Below are 10,802 nucleotides of genomic sequence, written 5' to 3' on the forward strand. Positions count from 1 at the left end.
ATAAAAGGTAACTCCTGTCACAGCGAATGATTCGCATGGTTGTTTTTCCTGACACAACTCCACTCTGAGGGGACTGAACCTGGAGATCAATTTGTTGGACAAATAAAGAGCTTACTGCAAATAGAATAAACCTCAGTCACTGTCCTGGTACCGAGGGACAAATCGTTCCCACTTCCAATAGTGTGTTGTGACAGTGGTTGTTGTGTGAACCATTTCTATGTACACTGGTAATATTTAGCATATCAGCGGTTACGTAAACAGCCCAATGCATAAATTTGTGCACATATTGAAGTTCTCATTCCATTTGATGAGGCATGTGGACGGCTGTAATGATTAACAGCGCTGGTGAATGTGTCTTATTTAGACGTTCCTCGCATCCCTTTCAACATTCAGGAGCCCGTCGACTCTGGAAGAGGAGCAAAATGAAGTTTGACAACATACTGTCAGAAATAAATGGATTCGGAAAGTTCCAGGTCAGGCTGGTGCTGCTGCAGCTGCTCTCTCGGCTCTCGATGCCGTGCCACTTCCTGCTGAACAACTTCATGGCGGCCGTTCCCTCGCACCACTGTGACCTCAGCGCTCTGGACGATGGGGACGTCTTCGCCAATCTGACCCGCGACCAGCAACTGGCCGTCGGCGTGCCGGCTGGCGAGGACGGCGTCCTGAGCTCTTGCCAGATGTTCCATGAGCCCCAGTACCAACATCTGTCGGGCGCCAACGGCACGAACCACACATTCGTGGTCGAGTGTCAGAACGGGTGGGTGTACGACAACAGCACCTTCAGATCCACCGTGGTCACAGAGGTAGGCCACGTTGACACAGTATGTTTTATCAATGGTTGTGCTGAAAGTCATGACTGCCGGGAAAGCTGCAGGATTGAACCTCGTAATTCTGTACAGTGGGATCTGGTGTGCAGCAGGAAGGGGATGAGCAAGGCCACAGCCACCGTTTTCTTCATTGGAGTTATGTTTGGAGCTCCGTTATTCGGCTTTCTCAGTGACAGGTGAGGCTGATCATGAGCAAGAGCCTAGCATTGTATCAAGGAGATGCATCCGGTCACATGTGTATCTAAAGTGTCTGACTTAGTGAGTGAGCATTAGCATGAAATGTACATAAAGCGTTAGAAGCAGCGTGAACTGGACCTCAGTCCTGCGGCCTGTAAACGCGCTGACGCAGGACCTCCACCTGTTTCCTGGCCAGGTACGGACGGCGCCCTCTGCTGCTGGTGTCCTACATCACAACCATGGTGTTTGCAGTGATCAGCGCCTTCTCCACGTCCTACGTGATGTTTGCCATCCTCAGGTTCTTCACAGGGCTGTCACTCGCAGGACTGAGCATCATCTCCATCGTTCTCAGTAAGTCAGTATTTAAACGTAAAGACTGTCTCACTGCGTCTGACCTTTGACCTGCACTCACCCGCCTGCAGATGTCGAGTGGTTCGGCGTTGAATATCGGACGTTCTCCGGTATAATCATAGGCCTGGACTGGACTCTGGGGAACTTGCTGCTGGTCGGCATTGCCTACTGTGTAAATGAGTGGAGGATGCTCATTCTGGCGGCGTCCTCGCCCCTCATACTGGCCATACTTTGCTGGAAGTATGAAGTTTCATACTGTTTGTTAAAGGTGTAGTTCTATAGTGTAGCAGAAGTCGACCCCTGACCTCGTGTGTGACGTCAGGTGGCTTCCAGAGTCGGCGAGGTGGCTCCTGGCCAATGGGAAGGCAGACGCCGCTCATCATTACATAAAGATGTGTGCAGAGATGAACAACAGGAGCAAGTTTATGGACGGCATCACACCAAAGGTACAGTCCAACACTGTGGTTAGATGGAAATCATTCAATGAATCAATGAAAGCTGAAGCTGACGGTCTGCCTCCCGCAGGCGTTACTGGACTCTGCAGAAGAGGAAACCAAAGATAAGAAGTACACCTGCCTAGATCTATTCAAGACCTCAAATATCAGGAGACTTGCTATATGCTCAGGTGTAGTGTGGTACGTAGTGATATAAGAGATTTGGGGTAAATACATGAGGCACTCAAACAGGATGCAGAATATAGAGAGGCCTGACATTCTAACAATTACACTTTATTTTATAAATTCTTTTTATTCCAAGCTAAGCTAATACTTTGGAACTGTTTTATTCCTTATGTAAGACATAGAATAGAATGTTCCTCTACTTGTTTTCCAGGTATGGAGTTGCATTTACTTATTATGGGATCAGTCTTAACATTAGTGGGTTTGGAGTGAATCCGTACCTCACTCAGTTTATTTTTGGATCCATTGAAATTCCCATGAAGATTGGGACCTACTTCTTCGTAGAGAAGGTTGGCCGGAGGCCTGGCGAAGTGTTGACCTTGCTGTTGACCGGACTCTGTCTCTTCATCAACATGTTTGTTGCACAAGGTAAACATTGTTTGTGGCTCTTTTCATGATAATTCTTTATATAATTTGATCCGACGCCTGACCGTCTTCCATCAGACCAGTGGGTGACTCGCACCATCGTGGCCGTCCTGGGAAAAGCCATGTCAGAAGCCGCCTTCACCATCATGTATCTGTACACAACTGAACTCTATCCTACGGTCGTACGGTCAGTCAGCGACACATGGGCGTGGACAATGATCTGCCTTCCTCCTGTTAGCATTAACCGCTGGGCTTTGACTTTTCAGGCAGAATGGCCTCGGCTACACGGCGTTCATGGCCCGGCTGGGCGTGTCCATATCCCCCCTCGTCCTGCTGCTGGAGGACGCCTGGCGTCTCCTCCCTGCAGCCACTTATTGCGCGGTGGCGGTCGGGTCGGGGGTCGTGGCCTCGCTGCTGCCGGAAACGCTCAACACCTGTCTGCCAGAGTTCATCGAAGACATCGAGAAGCGAAGGTAAAATACAGTAAACAACCGATTCAGCCCATCAAAGTGTGTGATGGACGACCACAACTTTACAATATAAATAAGTCCTGGTTTTAGTAAAAAATACAGCAACTCACATTAGTTTCATTTCATTTGCAGGGTACAGTCAGCAAAGGAGCAGGAGAAAGAATATTCACACACAGATCAAAAGTAAAATGTATGTTTTATATATTTTATATTGTTCATTAAATGTTGATTAATGTTGAAATTAAAGATGGATTATGGTCGACACAAAGCAAAGCTGCAATGTCTATGCCTTGTACTTGTAAATAAACCAAATGCAAAAATGAGACTACTACTATTTATTGACGAATGGCGCAGATCAGCTGTTGTTGTGGTACAGGAAGCATTTTATTAGGACTGACGAGACCAAGGTTAACCTCGACCGGAGCAACGAGCGTGTTCAGATGGGAGAGGATGGATCATCAGAAGTCCCAGTTCTGCTGCGGTGGTCACATGTAATGATCTCCCTCAGTAAATGTACACTGAAGAACTGTGACGCTGGAGAACACATAGTGTACAGTGGGGGCGGGCACGTTTTTGGCACCATGTTGTATGAATGTGTTACTTATCAGAGCGTGTTGGTTTTAATCAAGTTAATGCAAACTGTGTGTCTGCATTGTTTTACTACACATTGACACAGGCTCTTAGATGACCATTAACCTGCCGCCTTATAACATGCCATCATCCGCCCGGCCTCATTCACACTGGCAGCGCCTTCCCCGACATGAAGTTCGAGAACGTGCTGGCGGAGGTGAACGGCTTCGGGAGGTTCCAGCTGAGAGCGGTGCTGTTGGTGGTCGTCGCCCGCGTCACGCTGCCGTTCCACTTCCTGCTCAATAACTTCATCGCGTTCATCCCCGCGCACCACTGCGACCTCCACTCCCTGGACGACGGGGGCGCTTTTAGCAACTTATCGGCGGCGGAGAGGCTGGCGGTCGGCGTTCCACGCCGGCAGGACGGGGCGCCGGACTCCTGCAGGATGTTCACAGAACCCCGGTACCGTCTGCTGGTCAACGCCTCCAACGCCACGGGCCTGGGCTCGGTGCCGTGCCAGGGCGGCTGGGTGTACGACGGCTCCGTGGTCAGGTCCAGTCTGGCCACAGAGGTGAGCTCCACGCTATGAAAAAGCATCAGACTGGTGAGGTGCACCGATCTGAGGGTTTCATGTGCTTTGCCTTCAGTGGGATCTGGTCTGTGATAAGAAAAACATGAACCGAGCCGTCGCCAGCATCTTCTTCACTGGGGTCATGCTGGGAGCTGCCGTGTTCGGCTACCTCAGCGACAGGTCACGGTCTTCACACGTTTCACCTAATGAAGCATCATGTTTTTACAAAGCCATTCAGGAAAAACATCCACCTGTCGTGATATAGATGTGTGTGTGTGCGTGTTAATATGAGGTTTTAACACATTTTAACGCTACATATCAAACATTAACAATGAAGTGTTTAGTTGACCTCATCCAAATCAGCTGATCCAGCAGTTAAGTATTACCCCGTACACGGGTTTGATGTGTGTAACACGACTAGAGGCTCAGCTCTAATGAGGCCTGTCTGCGCTTCTAAATGTTAACTGCGTGTTGATGTAAAACGCGCTCGTCTCTCAGGTTCGGCCGGAAAACGACGCTGCTCGTCTGCTACGTCACCACCGCCCTGTTCGGGTTCGCCAGCGCTCTCTCGCCCTCGCTTACCGTGTTCACCGTCATGAGGTTCTTCACTGGGATGGGCCTTTCCGGAATAAGCATAATCACATACACCCTTTGTGAGTTCCGAGTCACACTAATAAGACACTAATAATAAGACTTACGTGGAGTTGTCTCATTGCAATGTGCTTTTTGACCATGACGCAGGCATCGAATGGGTGGACATCAAGCGGCGGACGGCTCTGAGCATCTTCATGAGCATGGACTGGAGTCTGGGCGTGTGCCTGCTGCCCGTGGCCGCCTACTTCGTCAACGACTGGAGGTCTCTGACCGCCGTGGTCACCGCCCCGCTGCTGCCGGCAATCATCGCCTGGTGGTGAGGAGACACGCCGCCAGATTAGCGTTGGTGCTGCGTGCAGCGCACGGCACATGCACCGCTGCATATATGTGTGTACAGGTGGCTGCCCGAGTCGGCCAGGTGGTTGCTAAGCAACGGGAGGCTCGGCAGGGCTCACTTTCACCTGAATGAATGTGCGGTGGTCAACGGGCGACAGCAGTCCATGGCCGACCTCAAGCCCGAGGTGCGGTGCTTTGCATAATGACGATGCATCATGAACGATGAGTCTTTGATCCGGATTTTCCTCTCCAGATTCTCTCTAAAATCACGCTCATTGAAAATGAAAACAGGAAATATTCCTACTTGGACCTCGTGAGGACTCCGAGGATGAGGACGCTGGCCCTGCGCTGCGGCATCGTGTGGTACTGGGCCGTGCATAGAGGATGAACTGACCCTCTGCGATGCACGCATAAGCTGCATGCTCTGCCTGTGTTTGAAGGTTCGGAGTGGCCTGCGCTTATTACGGCATCAGTCTGAGCATCGACGGCTTCGGCGTGAGCCTGCACCTCACGCAGTTCATCTACGGCGTGACTGAGCTCCCGGCAAAGCTGCTGGTCTTCCTCGCCCTGGAACGACTGGGTCGGAGGCTGAGTCAGAGCGGGAGCCTTTTTCTGACGGGACTCTGTGTTTTCTGCAACATGTTCATCCCTCAAGGTACGTGGTCAGTGATAGTTACGTGTATGACCCTGCTCCACATATAGAATAAATAGGTTATAATATCCTCTCACAACGTTTGCCCCTCAGAAATGGGGCTGTGTCGAACCATCATTGGAGGCCTGGGAAAGATGTTTTCAGAGGCATCCTTCACTACGGTGTATCTGTACACATTGGAGCTGTACCCCACAGTAATGAGGTGAGTAAGATGCACGGCTGGTTCTTTACACGTTCACAAGCAGAATCCTACACTCACGTACAGGTGCTTGAATTTTATTTCGATGAACATTCCCATTACTTCCCAAATCCACACCACACCTTCAGCCCCCTTTGTCGGCGTCTATAGACTGTGAAGGCGATTGCAGAGTTAGTATGTGGATCCGTGGCTCTCTCTCCCACACAGGCAGAATGGACTGGGCTACTGCTCCTTTCTAGCGCGCATTGGCGTCTCCATTTGCCCCCTGATCATGCTGCTGGAGGACGTCTGGGAGGCGCTGCCCGGCCTGCTCTTCTCTCTGTTCACACTCCTTTCAGGGTTCTCCGCTTCCCTCCTCCCCGAGACCCGGAATATTCGCCTGCCCGAGACCATTGAGGAAGTGGAGCAGACGAGGTACCGCTGAGCCTCCGACGGCCTCGCGTGTGACCACGGAGCGTGAAGTTGTTGAATGGATGTGTCTCTTGTGTTCCAGGAGACGATCGATCTCCACGTCGGATTGATCATCGCTGCACTCTCAGTCTGACGCTCTGAAGAAAAGCAAACATTTATTGTAGCTGCTTAACTTGTCTCATTGCTTCAATTACGTGAGCAATAATGTGAACGCTGGTGTTTATGACTGTTTTTACTGCTGTGGACAACTTAGTAGTGAGTTTACGGGTTTTCCGCTGCAAATAGTGAGAAGCAGTTAGGACTAAAACAAGAAGCTGAGGCGCTTGTTTGGTTGAGGCTGTCACGATTCAGCATCAGGTTCCTGTTTTGTCTAGTTTCCTGTTTTATTTTGTCAACTTCCAGTTTAGTTCCTGTGTCTTGTTCTGCATAGCTTTACTTACTTACTTACTTACTTTATTTACTGGCAGTCATGTGATGTTCTCAGCTGTTTCCCATTACTCATCACGTCTGGTACTTACTGTAAGCATCCTCTCTTACCATACTGTTGCCAGATTGTTGGCTGATGGTCATCGTTCATGGTCCCGTTCATGGACTCTGCCTTTCCTGTCGCCTTTGGATCCTGTTGCTGTGCTTTCGACCTCTGCCTGATCCTGACTGCTAGTTGTTAGTGATGGCCAAATGAAGCTTTTCTGAAGCACTGAAGCTTGTATTGAAAAAGGGTTCATTACTCGAAGCTTTTCAACACAGTGTCTTTAGTGACATCTGGTGGCCAACAAAATGAATTGCAGCTTGAAGTAATTGTAATGAACCCGCTGCATTATGGTTTCAAACTCAAGTTGACGCCTTCTTATTAATACCATTTGACATTTTCGTTTGATGGCATTGTGATGCTTTGAGCAAAATACACTTATCTGATTGTAATTAAATAAACTTTCCTTGTGTAAACATGTGCTGTTATGTGATTTGTTTTGCTTGTGCCTATATATATATATATATATACACACTCTATTCTCACCCTCCGCGGGTGGTCTCATCCCCTTTCCAAGCTCGGGTCCTCTACCAGAGGCCAGGGAGCTTGAGGGTTCTGCGCAGTATCCTTGCTGTTCCTAGGACTGCACTTTTCTGGACTGAGATTTTGGATGTTTTTCCAGGGATCTGTCGTAGCCACTCCTCCAGTTTGGGGGTCACAGCCCCCAGTGCTCCGATCACCACAGGCACCACTGTGACCTTCACCTTCCAAGCCTTCTCCAGTTCTTCTCTGAGCCCTTGGTATTTCTCTAGTTTCTCATGTTCCTTTTTCCTGATGTTGCCATCGCTTGGTATTGCCACATCCACCACTACGGCTTTCCTCTGCTCTTTATCCACCACCACAATGTCTGGTTGGTTCGCCATTACCATTCTGTCAGTCTGGATCTGGAAGTCCCACAGGATCTTGGCTCGCTCGTTCTCTACCACCTTGGGAGGTGTTTCCCACTTTGACCTTGGGGTTTCCAGTCCATACTCCGCGCAGATGTTCCTGTATACTATGCCAGCCACTTGGTTATGGTGTTCCATGTATGCTTTGCCTGCCAGCATCTTACACCCTGCAGTTATGTGCTGGACCGTCTCTGGGGCCTCTTTGCACAGTCTACACCTTGGGTCTTGTCTGGTGTGGTAGATCTGGGCCTCTATGGCTCTGGTGCTCAGGGCCTGCTCCTGTGCAGCCAGGATGAGTGCCTCTGTGCTGTCCTTCAGCCCAGCCCTTTCAAGCCATTGGTAGGATTTGTTGAGGTCAGCCACTTCAGTTATGTTCCGGTGGTACATCCCGTGCAAGGGCTTGTCCTCCCATGATGGTCCCTCTTCCAGCATCTCATCCTCTGTTCTCCACTGCCTGAGACATTCACTCAGCACGTCATCTGTCGGGGCCTTATCCTTGATGTACTTATGGATCTTGGATGTTTCATCCTGGATAGTGGCTCTCACGCTCACTAGTCCTCGGCCTCCTTCCTTGCGGCTAGCGTACAGTCTCAGGGTGCTGGATTTGGGGTGGAACCCTCCATGCATGGTGAGGAGCTTTCGTGTCTTAACATCTGTGGTCTGTATCTCTTCCTTTGGCCACCTTATTATTCCCACAGGGTATCTGATCACTGGCAGGGCGTAGCTGTTTATTGCCCGGGATTTGTTCTTGCCATTGAGCTGGCTTCTTAGGACTTGCCTTACTCGTTGGAAGTATTTGGCTGTTGCCGCATTCCTTGTTGCCTGTTCAAGGTTGCCGTTTGCCTGTGGTATTCCAAGGTACTTGTAATTGTCCTCAATGTCTGCTATTCTTCCTTCTGGGAGTGAGACCCCTTCTGTGTGGATTACCTTGCCTCTCTTTGTCACCATCCTCCCACATTTCTCGAGCCCGAATGACATCCCGATGTCCGAGCTGTAGATCCTGGTGGTGTGGATCAGCGAGTCGATGTCTCGCTCGTTCTTAGCATACAGCTTGATGTCATCCATGTAGAGGAGGTGACTTATGGTGGCCCCGTTCCGGAGTCGGTATCCATAGCCAGTCTTGTTTATTATTTGGCTGAGGGGGTTCAGACCTATGCAGAACAGCAGTGGGGACAGTGCATCTCCTTGGTATATGCCACATTTGATGGATACTTGAGCAAGTGGCTTCCCATTGGCTTCAAGGGTGGTTCTCCACACCCTCATCGAGTTTGCAATGAAGGCCCTTAGAGTTCTGTTGATGTTGTACAGCTCCAAGCATTCAGTGATCCATGTGTGTGACATTGAGTCATAGGCTTTCTTGTAGTCGATCCAGGCTGTGCACAGGTTGGTGTGTCGCATTCTGCAGTCTTGGGCGACTGTTCTGTCTACCAGGAGTTGGTGTTTGGCTCCTCTGGTATCCTTACCAATGCCCTTCTGTGCTTCGCTCATGTATTGACTCATGTGCCCACTTATCTTAGCTGCGATGATGCCTGACATGAGCTTCCATGTTGTGGAGAGACAGGTTATTGGCCGGTAGTTGGATGGGACTGTACCCTTTGAGGGATCCTTCATTATCAGGATCGTTCGCCCTTCGGTTAGCCATTCAGGGTGAGTCCCATCCCTTAGCAGCTGGTTCATATGTGCTGCCAGGCGCTAATGGATTGCAGTGAGCTTCTTTAGCCAGTAGGCGTGGATCATGTCAGGGCCAGGTGCTGTCCAGTTTTTCATACCTGAGACTCTTTGTTGGATGTCTGCCACTGTGATAGTCACTGGATTCTGTTCAGGGAGGTTGCTGTGGTCTTCCCTCAGATCCACCAGCCACTGTGCATCACTGTTGTGTGATGCCTCCCTTTCCCATATACCCTTCCAGTACTGTTCAGTTTCCAGCCTTGGTGGGTCTGCTCTGTTGTTATTACCCTGCCATTGAGAGTACACTTTCGCAGGTTGTGTTGCGAACAGCCGGTTTATTCGTCTGGCTTCGTTATCTCTGGTGTATCTCTTTAGGCGGCTGGCCAAGGCTTGTAGCCTTTGCTTGGCAGTTTCGAGTGCTTCAGGTATGGTCATCTGGTTGTACCTCTTAGGCATCTTTTCATTGCACCTCTCTGGGCCTCTGTCATTTGGCTCACTTCCCTCCGAGCTGCCTTGATTTTTGCCTCCAACCTTCGTTTCCATGGGTTTCGTGGGTATTGTTTCTCATGGCTCCCATGGTTGCTCTTATAGCCAAGCACCTCTAGGATCACTGATGCTGAAGCGTATACCAGCTCATTGGTTTCTGTGATTGTTGTGGTAGGGATCGCTCTCAATGCTGCATTCACATCTTCCATGAGACTTTCTGATGGTACTTCACTTAGCCGTTGTAGTGGGATTCGGGGTTGCCTGTTCAGTCTCGCCATTATCTTATCTTTCAGGTCAGTCGCATACATGTATGTATATATATATATATATATATATATATATATATATATATATATATATATATATATATATATATATATATATATACATACATGTATATATATATATATATATATATATATATATATATCTATATATATCTATATATCTATATATCTATATATATATCTATATATATATATATATATATATATATATATATATAGTCACTGCCTCCATGTGCTTGTGTGATGTATTTACCAGTGAACAGGTTCATTTATATGCAATATGATATGTTTGTTTATTGTCACATGCTTCTTTCATATGCTAATTCCTGAAAATAAAGTACTACATGCCTGAGCTGCTCTTTCGATTTTATTTCTTTTTGTTTTCTTTTTTTTCTTTCTTGCAGTCCTGCACAACTCCTTTGCTGTCTTCTTGTGGCTGTTTCCGCAGTTGAATTTTGCTGCTGTGGAATCAATAAAGTTCATGCATCTATCCACCAATACATACATTTTCTACCGCTTTTTTACGTTCAGGGTCGCAGGGGGGCTGTGATGTATTTACCAGTGGACAGTGGCTTGAACTCTGTTGGCCCGTCCTCTGAATCTGCCTTGACTGCGAGTGCCCACGTTCCTGTCCATCGTGATCCTGCTAAGGATCAGTCACCGGTTCCTGCTTTGCCCATGTGGCCCAGCTCTGCTGCCCCAGGTCCTGGTTTCCAGTCGGGCACCATGCCTCAGCCTACTCCA

The 10,802-nt window shown here is 48.9% G+C and overlaps 1 protein-coding gene across 1 annotated transcript; it reads left to right on the top strand.

Moving 5' to 3' along the window:
• The first annotated feature begins 194 nt into the window (after positions 1-194).
• Positions 195-7,142, top strand: LOC114864097 (uncharacterized). Its single transcript, XM_029164784.3, has 19 exons — positions 195-803; positions 900-1,003; positions 1,201-1,355; positions 1,427-1,595; positions 1,678-1,801; positions 1,881-1,990; positions 2,187-2,401; positions 2,477-2,585; positions 2,665-2,871; positions 3,616-4,009; positions 4,086-4,189; positions 4,508-4,662; positions 4,751-4,919; positions 5,001-5,124; positions 5,193-5,302; positions 5,380-5,594; positions 5,685-5,793; positions 5,998-6,204; positions 6,284-7,142. The coding sequence occupies exons 1-19, from the start codon at positions 315-317 to the stop codon at positions 6,309-6,311; spliced, it is 3,297 nt and encodes a 1,098-aa protein (XP_029020617.3). The 5' UTR covers positions 195-314; the 3' UTR covers positions 6,312-7,142.
• The last annotated feature ends 3,660 nt before the right edge of the window (positions 7,143-10,802 follow it).

Source organism: Betta splendens, chromosome 1 (genome assembly GCF_900634795.4).
Source record: "Betta splendens chromosome 1, fBetSpl5.4, whole genome shotgun sequence".
In the NCBI taxonomy this organism is placed as follows: Eukaryota; Metazoa; Chordata; class Actinopteri; order Anabantiformes; family Osphronemidae; genus Betta; species Betta splendens.